The 14,710-nt window shown below is 51.0% G+C and overlaps 4 protein-coding genes across 4 annotated transcripts; all 4 read right to left on the reverse strand.

Annotated features, from left to right (window-relative positions):
• Window positions 1-451: 451 nt before the first annotated feature.
• On the reverse strand, window positions 452-2,987 carry BDV17DRAFT_297959 (alpha/beta hydrolase family protein; the record flags this gene model as incomplete). Its single annotated transcript, XM_073763593.1, has 2 exons — window positions 452-2,217; window positions 2,957-2,987. The coding sequence occupies 2 exons, from the start codon at window positions 2,985-2,987 to the stop codon at window positions 848-850; spliced, it is 1,401 nt and encodes a 466-aa protein (XP_073616608.1). The 3' UTR covers window positions 452-847.
• Window positions 2,988-5,361: 2,374 nt separating this feature from the next.
• On the reverse strand, window positions 5,362-6,657 carry BDV17DRAFT_290479 (uncharacterized protein; the record flags this gene model as incomplete). Its single annotated transcript, XM_073761923.1, has 1 exon — window positions 5,362-6,657. One exon carries the CDS (start codon window positions 6,655-6,657, stop codon window positions 5,362-5,364), a length of 1,296 nt encoding a protein of 431 aa, XP_073616609.1.
• Window positions 6,658-11,692: 5,035 nt separating this feature from the next.
• On the reverse strand, window positions 11,693-14,115 carry BDV17DRAFT_297965 (uncharacterized protein). The gene is made up of 8 exons (XM_073763594.1): window positions 13,272-14,115; window positions 13,099-13,224; window positions 12,977-13,051; window positions 12,734-12,919; window positions 12,423-12,675; window positions 12,169-12,360; window positions 11,918-12,118; window positions 11,693-11,842 (listed from the first exon to the last, which is right to left on the reverse strand). Exons 1-8 carry the CDS (start codon window positions 13,368-13,370, stop codon window positions 11,724-11,726), a joined length of 1,251 nt encoding a protein of 416 aa, XP_073616610.1. The 5' UTR covers window positions 13,371-14,115; the 3' UTR covers window positions 11,693-11,723.
• Window positions 13,624-14,213, reverse strand: BDV17DRAFT_290481 (uncharacterized protein; the record flags this gene model as incomplete). Its single annotated transcript, XM_073761924.1, has 2 exons — window positions 13,624-14,084; window positions 14,114-14,213. 2 exons carry the CDS (start codon window positions 14,211-14,213, stop codon window positions 13,624-13,626), a joined length of 561 nt encoding a protein of 186 aa, XP_073616611.1.
• Window positions 14,214-14,710: the final 497 nt, after the last annotated feature.

Here is a 14,710-nt window from a genome sequence, read left to right on the forward strand (position 1 = left end):
TTGTACCTAGGAGGAAGGCCATCCTCTCTATTTTCTCCCCTGACCATCTTGAGATAGGCGAGAGGCTCGGACGCCTAGGTATCTCTCAATGAATAAGTCAATCAAACACGTGGATTCCTCTCTTAGTCCTAAGACCACTTAACAACTGAGCACACTGCCAACATAATATCCAGCGCAGATATGGACGGATCGTTCTATGATGGAATGGAATCGAACCCCCCTCAATGACAGATGGCTGAGCCTCTACAGATAGCAGTCAATCCATACACGGGTTAGAACCGTAAGCGACGTGATCTACTGGGGCCTTGAATGTTTAGAATCTGTCTATATTGTCTAGTACGTACAGATCCTAAGTCGCGCTCTGCACTTAGTGTTTACATCCCCGTACAATGCCGTACTGAGACTCCTAGCGCTGTCTATCTCGCCTAGCCCTATTCGCAATTCGCGCCCACACCAACGCCAACACATCCGAAATCTCAAGGGCTTAGAGGAAGGTGAAATGGAACAGGATGACGCGGAGAATACGGATCGAGCCTGGTGTTCCCAGGTCTTCAAGTAGTTCCTTGTACAAGATGAGGCAGAGGGGTCGTATTTACTATGCAGGATGAATCCTAGAGTATCACATTTTAGCCAAGTCCGTGAATAACGTCTCCATGGACGAGACTCTAGTACACCGGTACCGAGATTGAGAAAACGCAGCATCGAGTTTTACGTAAAAGAAAAAGATAAAAGAGTATAAGGCCCAAGGATAATCGTGAGTAGGTGAAGTTGGGTAGTCCCAAACGAATCCAACACAGGTCGCATGTCAAGACATCCCAAGGCAACCGACCAGAAAACCAACAACACCTTACTCAGCGAGAATCTGCCCCCCAGAAACCCAAGCCTGCTCAACAGAAGAAAAGCGATCAGTGGCAGTAGAAACCTGATCCTTGGTACATCCCTTCTCAAGCTCCTTCTCATTAAAGCGATCCGCGATCCAAGGAAACCAGCTCCAGTGAGAGGCCTGCACCGCCCCGTCATGGTCAAGGCCAGGAAGGAGAGTATAGTGAGCCCGCGAATCAGGGAACACATCGCACTGCTCGTCGAAGATAGTCTCGATGTGGGAGTGAGGAATGATGAAGTCCTTTTCGCCGTGGAGGACGAGGAGCGGGCCGGCGAGTTCGGAGGCGCCCTTACCCTGGTACTTCTCGTCCCACTCGAGTACTTCAGGGGCGGAGGTGAAGTTTGCGTTGTTGTGGTACATGTCAGGCAGGGTGAGGTTCATCAGGAGGGGGAGGGCGACGTTCAGGCAGGCGTTTGTGGAGAGGGTCGAGAGGTCGATGAGTTTCTTGGTGGCGTACTTGGCGAGGTCGAAGGAGGGGAACAGCCGCGCGATGGAGCGGAGCATGAAGGGGACGTAGATATCGTTCAACGGACCGCCCTTGGCTTTCTCGATGACCCAGGGGACGAGAGTCATGACTTCCATTGCGGGAGCGATGGCGACGGCGCCGATGAAGCCGCCGATGGCCTTTTTCTTGTCTGCTTCGCGCTGGGCGGTACGCCAGGCTGTGAGGCCGCCTTCGCTGTGGCCGGCGACCACCCACTCGGGAGACATGAGGTCGGGGAATTCCTGACGGGCAGCGTTGACAGCGTTGCTGACGTCCGCGGCGTGAGGGATACCGGCGTTGTACATGAAGCCCTGGGGGATCTGAGTTCCCTGGCCCGCATAGTCAGGTGCAATAACGATGTATCCCTGCTCCGCAAGAGCGAAGGGGGCTTGCCAATGGTACTGGAGGCGCTTGTCATTGGAGGGAGCGCACTGGGGAATGAACCCTGCGGTGCCGTGGGCCCAGACAACAACGCGGAAAGGCTTGTCCTCGCCGAGAGGGTTGTGGTAGGGCATTAGGACGTAGGCAGTAGCAGGGAGGGGCTTGTCGTCGACGTCCTCACTCACGTACAGGAAGCGAGAGAGGGCCAGGCCAGAGGGAACCCACCACAGCCCCGAGACATCTTCAGGACTGATGTCCTCCCACTTGACTAGGTCACCGACGCTGTAGCCGCCAAAGTCCTTAGGAGTCTGGTAGAAGGGCTCGGCAGTCACATTAGGAGAGACCCAGAAGCTAGCATCGATGGGGTGGGCCTGGTTGAACGCCGTCTGACAAACAGAATCACAGCCAGAGGGGAAATTGATCTCAGGAGCAGCAGAGACCGAGGCGCCAAGGATGGCCACCTGGCCAGCTGCCAGCAACATAGACGTGACTGGCATGATGAAGAAAAGACCAGATGCACTGATCAAAGCCTTGGTGAGGTTGAGATTGACTGAATGGGTCGAGGAAGAAGAGCAAGTACGGATGAAAAGAGGAAACGAAGGAAGAGTCGAAGAGTCAAGGAGTCGAGAGGGGTGAAAAGAGAGGAAGAGAAGGTCTGGGAGAGGGAGAATGGGATAACTTTATAATTTTTTCCAAATGCTCAGTCAAGACCCAAGCAACAATCAGCAGTGTGTGCAGGAGTGATTCTCCAATGTTTTGGCAGTGTTATACCTGGACCAGACGAGTCACCATAATGGAGATACTGTGAACAAGCAAACCAGCCCTGACAAGCACCTGCAACTACCTGATATACCTGCATGAGCTCATACCAAACTGCGTTAGCGCCAGGTACCGATTCACAAGATCTGCCATGATGCGCCAAGGTCTGAGTGAAGAGCTGTGAATTGCAAAGCGCCACCACCAAACAAGGAAGTCCGGATTAGGGCCCAGAAGGGCCTGGCCTCATAATGTTTCACGAATAAGCAGAGTTTTCTCACTCACATGCGGAAATAAACAGGAATCAACAAAGGAATGAAGGTTCCAACACCTTGAAGATATTTTCTGTCGTGTTTGTTCCTCATGAAACCGAAAACAGCAGTCACCTTGGTTGCGTACTGAGCGAGTCAAGGCAGACCAGCCACCCATTCACCCAACCAATCCCCGTCTACGAGCAGATAGGTAGATGGTAAGCAGGGACATTGTTAGCCTCGAGGAATAATATTCTCCTTTGCTCAATTGCTGTTGTCAGAATCCAGAGACAGCTCCCTCAAGCACCTACGGGCAGAGCAGAACCAACCGACAATGCTTCCACCACCCTCAAAGGAAAGCAATTCCCATCCAGAGTCTCAGAGTATTACGTCACGAGTAGGAATTGTATACATACTGACTCGTTTGTTACCAAACGACAGGCGGATATGACTGCCACTTCCTGGCTTCCTCCTTTGAGTCACCATATCTCTATTAAGCTCGTCCGCCATGAAGAGATTACACTACAGAAGAACAACGGTCTCGCCTTTATCCAACTCTCCTCCTGAACCGCAAGAATGTGTATCAGTCGTCGGCCATCAGCGTCTATCTCAGGCGGCTGCATTCGACCCGACCGACTTCCGATTTATCAAATAGGCTTGCCGTTACTGAATCACGTCATATTGCGTCATCCAGGCCTGACCTTTGAGCAATATCCAAGTTGCTATACACCAACCCGAGCCGAAGAGATGTCGTACGTCTAGTAGCCTAGCTGATTGTTGAGATACACTGAGAGGCAAAGCAACCCATCTGGGGACTCAGATAGAGGGCTGGTCGTTTCGTTGTCGATCACGATGTGATTAGATGCTTTGATCTTCACTCGCATGAGAACCTATCTCTAAAGCTGGCTAGTCAATCCGGAACTGAGAACTGACTATCGCTATAGCTCAACTTCCCAGCCCGCGCGCACCAAAATCGCATTACCTCTTTTATGAAATAGGTGATTTATAAGAGAAGCAAGAAGTACCGAAGAAGCCAGCGAGAGCCCTTGGAAGGTCATAGTTCCCTTTGGCAGGGGTTCGGTCCCTTTCCAAAACCTATCCGCCTGTATTGTGCGTTCCCTCTAGGTGTCCATTCTTCTCACTAGTGGGTATTTGTCGATATCCAATTCTCCAAGCACGCGCCTATTGTCTAGGCGACGTACAACTGTACAACAGGGCCGCGCCTCCCAGTCAACGAATTAATAGTACGGCTTCTGATGACGGAGTGCCTTGGCTTGGGTTGGCCACCTGCAGGGCATGCATATAACCGAGTGGAGAGGAGCGAGAAGCCTACTTCCTCTGTGCTCTGTAGCTTACCTACCTACCGAGCAAAAAGCTACAGACGCCAAGGCCATTGCCCTTCTTGTTCTAGTGGGTGAGCAGTGCCGCCCTGAAGTCGCCCGACCGGTTGAGCAAGGAGAGAGAGAGGAGGCTGAATGGGTGAGCAGTGGGGGATGAGCGTCGCGCATGACTGGGTGATTGGGGTAATCAGTTAAGAGGCTATTTCTCCTTTGCGCTGGAGCGAGTCTCCAGATTCCCACCAAGTGCCAGATGGAGTATCTTCCTTGTTACGCTACGTAGGTAATCATAATTGGCTGCAACACCAAGCTGATTTTTCTCTTCCCATCTCGTCGCTCTTTTAATGGTAACCACAGCCATAATTTGGGGCGCAGCTGTGGTTTCGGCTCAGCCGCTACACATTATGATCGCAGTTCTTGTGTCAGCGTGCGGCATCTGGACCTCCATTTGTGACGCCCATTGACTTTCCTCCAACAACTCCATTGGCTACCATTAACTTCTATGAGTTCCATCAACTACAATTCCCCCTTGAATATTGACTTCCGGTCTCGACTTCCAATCTCCCATCGACTTTTTACCGACTGCAGGTTTGAATTTCATTATAGTTGACTTGTGATTGGAATTGTAGGACGGACTATAGTTTACTGTATCCGCGCTGGAGGGAATCCTTGAATGCATGCTTACAAACTGTGCGACAACCAAACAGCCCTGCTAGTGTGACTTCTCTCATCTCTATTTTACATTGCGGTTTCCACTTAGCGGGTTGGAATCTTAGCCAAAAGGGTACTTCAAGACATGGAGTCACCGACCGATGAGAGGCTCGGAGGGATCATATGCTTATGTACGGTGTCTACACACTGTGGTGGACAGAAATGGCGGTGGCACCACTGTTAGAACTCTGGCATACTGCTGGTGGTGAGGTATACGTACCTGGCTGTTCTACCCAAGGTAAGACTTTGTTATAATAAAGTGCTTCTGATGCGATGGGTCTTGAATGGAAGAGAGTAACCAAATGTTCTCTTATTATATGTCAAGTAAGGCAGAAACAACCAGCTACCGAACCCTAACTCCCGAAACTGCAATTACCATACAATAGCTCCTTACAGACGTTCTTCCAGAGAAGCAGAGTGACTGCGGGCTTTTATCTTAATTAGGCTCTGACCATAGGATGTATTGAATGAATTGTCACTGGCCCCCTTTGAATCACAGCACTATTATGTATCTTGTCAGCTTCTAACTGCCCCAAGGGACATAAAAATTGAATACACTCACAGATTGCGCGAGGAATTTCTGCGCTTCATCGTTGCTAATCGGCAAGGAAGCTTCGCCCTGGCATTGTCAAACTGATCAATGGTTGCCTTGAGCTTCGCGAGTTCAGCATTCAACACAGTGCAACGCACTTCAAGAGTATGCTTTTCTTGTTCAATGGTATTTCTCGCGAGTTGAAGCGCGGTGTTAGCATCTGCGATTTTCTTATGATCAGTGTGAAGCTGCTGAAGGTGGCTGTGTAGCTGGTTCCGTTCTTGCTCTAAATTTGATATTGTTGACTGTAGCCCTGTTGTTCTTGATTGCTGGTCGCGTAAAGCCTTGTTCACTCTTTCCATCTGCCCAGCAGTCGCCCGACGCTGTTCCTCCAGGCCATTTACTTGGCGCTCAAGGACGGAGCATCCATCTCGTAACCCCGCAAGCTCAGTTTCCAGTTGGTTGTTAAGGGTCTGGAGCCTGCTGGTCTCGGAGCGCAACGTATCCACGGCCTCTTTCCTTTCAAGGTCTAATTTCGTCTCCAGCTCCGCATTCTTCAGCTTCTCCTCGTTGAGCTCGTTTCTGATTTGCGTCAGCTCATCGCTCTTTCCATATAATTGTTCTTCGGCAGACTTTCTCTGAGATTGCTCCTCCTTGAACTGGCCCTGGAGCGTAGAGAGGTCTGCCAGCTGTCTGTCACTGCTCTTTTGGTTCTTGGTGAGTTCCTCCTCGACGAGTTCGAGTCGTCCCTGGAGTTTGTTCTTCTCTTCCTGCATCCGAGAGTAAAGATCCAAGGTCTCAATCAGTGCTGCCTGTTTATTTGAAATCTGGTGTGCCGCATCCGCGAGTTGGTTGTCTCTATCCTTCAGTTGATCTTGGATTTCGACCTTCTTGGCTACCTCGCCCGCAAGCTGATTTTGTATAGTTTGTACCATTTCATTGAGCTGTCGATTCTCATCTCTTGCAGCATCCCGTTCCCTCTCGCTTGCATCTGCCCGGACTCGCTCCTTATCGAGTTGTTCTTCGGCTCGGTCCTTTGCTTCCCGTAATTTTCGTTGAACTATCTTCTCGTTTCTTTGATTTTCGAGGAACCTCTCAAGGAAGGGGCGTACAAAGTCATCCTCATCTGTTATCAGGGGGACCAGTTGTTGCAAGAGAAAATTGTAGCTCGATGCGTCCATTGAAGAACGAGGAGTTATGTCTGACACGTCTAGGGGGAAGGAAGAGCAGTCGGGGCTCTGCTCGGGCGTTGTATACCGAGACGAGGACGGAGCTGGCCGGGGACTGGCTAAGTGTGAATATGAAGGAGGAATATCGTCCATTTGCGTACGTAAACAGTAAACAGATTAGGTCGATGAGTACATGAGCACTTTTGTAAATAGAGGTGTGATAATTGTAAATTGCGTGGAATCATCTTATATAGTCCGGCAGCCGCTGCGAGGCTGTCGCGCTTTCGTGACTGTGCTGGATTTGGCTATGGCGCAACCTCGATACCTCCTCGCCTGTTAGCCGACTCTGTAGATAAGTCATACCAGAAGAGGCATGGCCGGAGTAGTCAACAAAAGCACAGTGCAATGTTACCGGCCATCTGGGAGGTGTAGAGCTTTCGAGGCTAGAAACAGGGATCACAGACCAGTAAATACTCTAGGCAGTTCGATTAAGATATAGCCAGGGATCTGTTATTTGACAAAGAAACCGCTTATCAACCTGTGTCACGTCTCCATACGGTAGGTTTGAGCTGGGTCTGGGGGCGGGGAACAGGCATCTCACACCCCAGTTTTGTCAGAGGACAACCCTTATGTGTATGCCACGAATCACGCTGGATAGCCTCATCCAGAGTCCGTGCGTTGGTAAAGGCAACCAGTTAGAAAGCGTACTGCAGCTTGGCCAACTCCAACTCCTTGCCTTCCTTGCCACCATCCCTGCAACGAAGCTACGATGCCTTTAGGTGTTGCCGCGCCGACCCCCCGCCCCATGGGGATAGGGAACTATTTTCGCAAGAAGCGATCCCTCTTAGTGAGCGACACCTGTTCATGCATGATAGCGCCTTGGAAGATAAGAGTTGTGGATGGGCTATGCTGTCCAAGTCATGTGCGAACCTTATCATCTACTGTGAGGCTGCGAACAATCATACTGCTGCAGATGCAATGGATACCACATCTCTAATGAAGGCGGTGGCTCCGAGTCCCATCCGCGCGTATGCAGTCAGATGGACCCCAGGCTTAGCTTAGTACACCACTTGGTCAGCAGCCGCTTACGGTAGGGCGCGTTGCATATGTGGGGTATCATCCTGCGACGAACGATGGGGTATTCCGAGAGTAAGTCCAGCTTCAACTACAATCAAGTAAGAGCAAGCCAACAAAGGGAATTTCTTCGATATTGTGCAAAACACCTTACAATAGGACTCGAATTCTAGTTGTACCAGCGAAACCAAAGGAGGGCCCGGTACAATAGTTCTCAAGCACGGAGACGGCGTATCGGGCGGCTATCCTGAAAACGGCAAAATCTAACCAAAACAGGGAATTCACAGGGTCCTCGCTTTACAATTCCAAGTTCTATGTTCGGTACGACGTACATGGATAGGTATCTTGCGGTCATCTTGCCTAGGCGAGTGTTGGAAAGGGAGCTTCAGCCCTTCGTTGCAAGACTCTCTATCCGCGACTACTGCATATTCGTCTTAGTTGATTCTGGAATCTGGGTGGCATGCAAGGCCTCGACTGACTTTTGCTTATATGAAAAACTTATTGTTTCCTCTCCGCAATGATCTCTTCTTGATAAGTAAAGGCTGAGTGAGCCTCTTTATTTTCTACCGCGTTTATTTTGCTCTCTTTGTAACCCTCTATAACGATTTATTGACTAAATACATTACTTCGATCACGCTGCGCGTTGAACAATATTATTCCTTTACTCAAAAATATTACTTCTAAGACTTACTGCTTTCCTGCTAGGAATGGCTGGATCTGTTGTCGGCCATGACTATGTTACCAGTATCAAATGTCGACGGCACCACTACGGCGGCTACCTTGTTCATACCTGTTTCTATGAGCCCACCTTTCCCGGGTTCATTGTGCAATCCCCACGATATCGCGAACGGACTTCCGTTTCTCCCTTTCAGGCAACTAGTAATCCCGAAGCTTCTTCCTTTATTAAACCTCAGCCATCAACCACCGCTACTGCAAACGACGGTCACTCTAGCAGACACCATGGTAAAGTAAAGGCCGACACTGCTCCGCCCATTCTGGCAAGCGTTCTAAGCGGAATTGTAGAATGTTCATTACTGGCAGGAGGCATGCTCGTAATCTTCCTGTGCAGGGCACACTAACCAATATGAAGCATGTAGTCAAGTAGCCTTACGATCCTTGGGTGGCAAGACATCCTTTTTGCATATTCCGCCACTGCCCTTGTGATCTGTTTGGGACCTTTTTTTTTGTTTCGTTTCTTCAGGCTCAATTGCCCCTAGTGCTTTAAACTCTTCATAGCCATAGAGCACCATTATTATCAGTCCAAACTATTGCTTCATATCGCAGGCAACGGGGCTCGAAATCTATAATAACAACGAGGACTTCTAGACATGGCTCCGATCGCCCGCGCTGCAGGATCTTCTTTCTGCGCGTGAGCAGCCCACGGCAATCTATCTGGATCGCACCCTGATGACCGGGGAATTGGCGAGTGGCCTACTCAGTATTGATATATCGCTCACGCACGCGTCTGTGGTCCGAGCGACGCCTGCTTCCAGCGGGTATGATTACGATTATCCAGGGCGAGCAGGATAGAATTATCCCTGCGGGTTATTCTAGGCCGTTTATGGAGAGAGTGAGGGAGGTTCTTATGGGGAAGCCTGGGGTCTGGTCGTAGAACGGCGGGAGGCAGACACTGTCTAGGTAGTTGAAAGAGAATGGTTGAACGCCGGTCGCCGATCCTACCAGATCTGTTGCAGGGGGGATATCGGTCGCAGATACAAATCGGTCCCCGCTGTAGGATGATATCCGGGATGGCGCCCTGGGCTGGTCGAGACGCTGTATAGCTTCATGGTTGCCTACAGTATCTCTGCTACTCGCTGGTTGCGAGTCATTGGTGTTGGAACTTTTATAGACAAAGGCCTCGGGCAGAGCAGAAGGGCTATCTCGCGTGGCACCGGATGCACCTTGCCCTAGATCTAGCTGAACATGCGATAATCGAATATGGCGAGACAGAAGTCGCTACAAACGTTAGTTTTGCGATGGTTCGGAGTCGTTCACAGCTCACCTCCGTCGACAGGAGTACGAGCAGCGAGTGCAGGAAAAGGGTTTCTCATTGTAGTCTAGCTTCGTCAGTCATGAAACTACTCTCCATCGTAGAGCTTATGCACGGATGCGCTCGTGACGCTGAAGATGCTCGCGCCGAGAGAACTGACGTCGGCAGGTATCGCACTTGAATCTCTTTGGCTGAGACGAACCGAGAGGTGTTGATTGGGGAATTTTGCCTCGCCATACGGGGAAGTAGATGAAGACGACTTACAGCTTTGGGGAAAGAGGGAGAATAAGTCCAAAGGACGTGCAGGTAGAGGATTGAGGAGTTTGGGGGAAGTGCGGGGGGTTTGGAGAATGCCATATTGGGAAGTCTACCCCTAGGCGGCCGGGGTCGCGTGTTTTCATTTCGTCCATAATATTGCCTGTCTACACAGAGTACAGAGTACTATGCTGACTGCCGCTTATACTCCCCCTTCTCAAGCATCTCCAAGATTGCCTTTTCCGTCACCTTCATTGCCTCCACTTCAGCAGGCACACCACAGTAGATCGTCGCCTGAAGTACAGCCTCGCTAATCTCCTTCTCCGTCAATCCATTATTGATAGCGCCCCGTGTGTGGGTTGCCAGCTCAGGCCACGATTTCAACACAATTAGCATGCCAATGTCTATACTGTTGCAGGATTAGCACCCGTACTAGAGAGAGATTGTTGACTACTCTGAGAAGACTCCTTTGCTTTCTTTGCAGACCCGGCCTCGTCCAGATATGGCCACAGCACCATTCCGTCACCAGTCCCTGACCTGGCCGAGCAAACTCACTGGATCCATTCTTCAAGGATCTATCGACGTACTCATCTCCGACGACTGCGCGACGGACCTAGAGGCCCTCGGAAAATAGGGCTTGGTGGAGGGGCTTGAGGTCGGGGTTGTTTGCCATGGCGTATAACAGGAGCCTGAGAAAGGAAAACAAAGATAGTTGTGCCCACGAACATGGGCAATGAAGCTACCTATAGGGTGACAAGTCCTCCTCAAATACTCCAAGGCCGAATTTCCCCGATTCGTTCTCCGCTGCAAGGAATATAGCCTTCTCGGCTTTCGTGAAACCGAAGTGTTTGCCACCTCCACAATCGGGGGACATCCTTGTTCAGATTCAGATTCGGATGCATCTCCAATTGATATACGAGTTGGTGAGACCAATGGCGACATACTTTGAATGCATCTTCCCCAATGCAGATCCCCCAGATCCCCCACTGCCTATGGAGTGGAGATGGCCCACTGCCCCATCCTCCATTCTTTCCATATAGATTATCATGATCAGGACTTGGTCTAGGCTATCTAAACTTCTAAATCGAGCCAAAATGAGCATACCCGGGTCAGTAACTTGAATGAAAACAAACGCTAAAGGTCTTATAAAGCCGCCCATAAGACGGTTGGAGAGCCATTGAGGCGAGGAAGTACGCACTGCCATACCGGGCGATATCTTCAATGCTTCTAAACTGGTTTGTAATTTCTGGAATGGCGACTGAGATGATTGTTTTGGCCTAGTGCGACGAGGAAGACGGATAGGTCCAGCCCTAGGATTATGACGGCGGCTTGGGCGAACCCTAAGTATGAGGGATCCGGGGTGCCTGCGACTTCAGAGACCTTTTCGGGGTCGGTGTTGCTGGTCAACGTTTACATGTTGAATTTTGAATGTAGTCAAAGCTAGGTGCTTGAGATGGTCTACACTGAATGCGTTCCGCCTATGCTTTATAGATGCTGGTTCCAAGGTTGGGCAGGTAAACCATTTCAGCTCTTGTCGGCAAACGGAGTTTACGGCGCCGACTCTTGAAGACAGCTCTCATCTAGACCATTATTCGGCGCCGTTACCCGTTGGATCGAGGGATTGGCGCTTGGTCGCAAGCCGCCTAGTCCAGGCAATCCATGACAGCCGCGACGAAGCGATCCACGATTCAACGGCGCAGGAGATAAAGGTATCCATGCATTGAAGGATTTCTTCGCGGAGAATAAAGTCTTAAGACCCTTAACGCCATTAATCAGCAGACGGAAAAAGAGGGAATAATTAATCCGGGGTTTGCATTATTAGTGTGCTGTTGCTTTTAATTCTTCAGACTTGTCTAAACGCGGACAGTGGCTTTTTCGGCCTCATGAGACGTCAGGGCTGCTATATCCCTACGCTGGTCTTGGCTTCTTGTTCGGCCAATGCTTTCTGCAACACAGCCGTCGAATGCGCGACCTCATTATGCGCCCCAATCTCCCCCATGGCCTTCGCCATCTTCGCCGCTGAAATCGTCCGTCAGCTTGGAACTCTAGAGCGTAGAATCTAGTTTCGGGTCAGGATTAATGCAGTTAACTTACCGGTCTCCGTGTCAGTCGACAGTTCATCCTCGTTCCGTGCGTTGAGCGCGGTATAGTGCAGCGTCAACTCTATCCGCGGTCGCCGTGACGTCTCGTATAGTTGCAGTCGGTGCGGGATGTCGCCGACTTTTGTCCCTAGTGGTAGGAGGACTGCGAGGGAGACGGCATCCTCGATTGCCATGGCGCCTCCTTGGCCCAGGTCTGCAGTACCCAATTAGCTTATCTCCCGGATGGAAGGCGTTGCGGCGTACAGGGCTGGAATGGGTGCGCTGCGTCCCCAATCAAAGCTGCGTGCTCCTTCACGTAGCGCGGCAGAGATTCCATATCATATAACTGCCACACCTTCAGGTCGTCGCCGGCCCGGCCAACCACTTCGCGCACGGCCGGGCAGAAGTCAGCGAAGCCGCTGACGAGGATTCCTTTATTCCCTGCTGCCTCCCAGCCTGCGCGGTTTCATTTAGCATACAAATTCTGTCTGGTTGAGGTTCAACCTGGTTCAACCTACCTTCTCCTAATTTCCCGACTTTCTCCGTCGGCATAAACGCAACGAGATTCAGTACCGAATTGTTCGAGCACGGATACATAACTAGTCGCGCTGTCCCAGCCGCAGCCCACTCCATCAGTGCTCCTTGTCGAACGATATCGCGCGTTACGTCGAATGCGCGAATCTCGCTTGCCGGCAGTAGCCAACGGAAGCAGGATTTGTCTGCGGGTGTGGGTGGTGGTGCGTTTGGGGCGACTTGTTTTCGGAGAACTGACTGTTGAGGTCAATTATTGAGCACTTAGATGCAAGACAAGACCTTATGAGACCCTTACCTGCAGTCCATCCGCACCGATCAACAAGTCCCCTGTGAAGACCCGTCCGTCATCGAGAGTCACTGAAGGACGATCTGTGGAAATATCAATGGCGGATATTTCGCAGCCTGTGTGGATCTGCGCTCTCTTTAGGGCTTTGTCTTTCAGGGCGTCGTGCAAGTCGCATCTGTGAACGAGGTAGTATTCCTAGGAACCCTTCCGTTAGAGGTGTCTTGCGGCTCAAGGATGTGGCAAGGAACTCACAGCCTGCCAGAACTTCCGCACAGCAGCAAAGTCTGTGTGAAACTTGACTGTTCCGCGATGATCGTGCCGATTTACCTAGGACTGTAAGAGCTCCGCTGACTTCCTTCATTTACAGCATTTACCTCTTCAAGAAGTGTCCCCCCATAATCCCGGATATCGATGTCCATCCATTCCAGCATGGCCGTGCAGTTTGGGGGTACGTTTATGGCTGCGCCTGTTTCTTTGTTGAACTTGGACTTTTCTAGGACCTGCTGCTGTCAGAAATGGCTACAGAATGGATGGCAATTCGACGTACAACGACGCGATGGCCTTGTCGCCCGAGGGCACCGGCGGCCGTTAGGCCTGATATCCCGGCGCCGATGATGATGATTTCTAGGGGTTTAGCTTCAGGCATTTCGTTGCTCTACGATACAGACGACGGACGGTGGTATCAGCCGGTAGGAGTTCGAGCGGGGCCAGTTCTAGGATATATGATGACCGGAATGTGCCGGACGGTGCTTTCACGAATAACATGCCAACTTGGAGTAAAAGAACCGTGCGGGAAGTTTCGTATTGGGCGCGACGACGCGACAATTGGCAGTATCGTCAAATTCGCTACATCAAACGACAATAAACCAGATCGATTGGATTCCTCAAAGTACGTGCTGTCATGTCACCGTATTCCGCGTAAAGGCCGTATGGAAGACAGAGACCGGTTTGTCAAGCAGAGTGTCATGGTACCGTGGCTCCTGCTTCTGGGAAACATATCCCTGCCTCTCGTACCACTCCTGGTTACAGATCGGCATGTTGGCCCTTGGAATTGGACCCAGATACTCCTCGTAGTAGTGTTTCTTGCTCATACAGTTCAGCGTGATATACTGGCGGTTCGGACTTCCGTATGGCTCCTTCGTCGCCAGCGCCTCGATCTGCTTCATCGCGGACCTACCGAGCGCTGCGCTGCGGTGTTTCGGTACAATGAAGAATGTTTGAATCGTGAGGTTGTCTTCTCGGCTTTTGCCAGGTCCGTTGTCTGATGGCTCGGCATAAGCGTCGAGGGAGATGTGCCCGGCGCGGACAGGCTGTTGGCTTGGGCCAGAGGTTGTGATCCAAAAGAAGGACTTCAGACCGGCTTTTTCCTTTTTGTGCCAGAAGGCGAACTTCTCGGGGTGTTGTCCCAGCCGCAGAGATCTCGCTGTTGACGGAGCTCTTCTGATTGGATGGCGCCGAGCAGATCGATCGGTACGAGCGTGCAGGACATCCTGGGCAGTCTCTGAAGGTCTGATTGATGTTGAGGAAGCAAAGGAGGTGCTTAGTAAGAGACAAAGACATGCTGTTATCTTTGCAGAACCCGGAGTTGCGGAGAGAGACAAGAGACTATCCAGAAATTATGCCCCTATGCCTTACTGCCTCGTTGCCTTGTTGCTTGCCATCTACTGAGGCAGTCGGTTACCGGTCTCCTCCCTGCTGCAGACTCCTCAACTACATTCCACTTCTCTAAAACTGTCAGTCACTCTCCAACATTTTCGTCATTAAGGAGCTAATTACTTTCTGTAGAAGTGTCCACTCAGTTCATCATCGCACATCGTCCCTCTCAGCTTCTCTGAAGTGGAGTCTACTTCGGTCTACATTTACAGGTCTACCCCGTGCAGAGTACGCAGGTGCCTGACCAATATCTTTCGGCAAAACTATCTTCGCCGCTGCCATCTCCCGGTCGTCCGCTTGCGATCAGTCCCAACGATGACCCTGAGAACAATC

This window comes from Aspergillus undulatus (assembly GCF_047715775.1).
Source record: "Aspergillus undulatus strain CBS 261.88 unplaced genomic scaffold BDV17scaffold_18, whole genome shotgun sequence".
NCBI classification, from domain to species: Eukaryota; Fungi; Ascomycota; class Eurotiomycetes; order Eurotiales; family Aspergillaceae; genus Aspergillus; species Aspergillus undulatus.

Bases quoted from the DNA above. Each gene is read 5' to 3' on its own strand.
- BDV17DRAFT_297965 (XM_073763594.1), bottom strand. From the start codon at position 13,370: ATGCCTGAAGCTAAACCCCTAGAAATCATCATCATCGGCGCCGGGATA. The intron at 13,052-13,098 runs GTAAATGCTGTA...TTACAGTCCTAG, and splicing joins GGGGGACACTTCTTGAAGAG to GTAAATCGGCACGATCATCG. The intron at 12,920-12,976 runs GTGAGTTCCTTG...AAGGGTTCCTAG, and splicing joins TGCGGAAGTTCTGGCAGGCT to GAATACTACCTCGTTCACAG.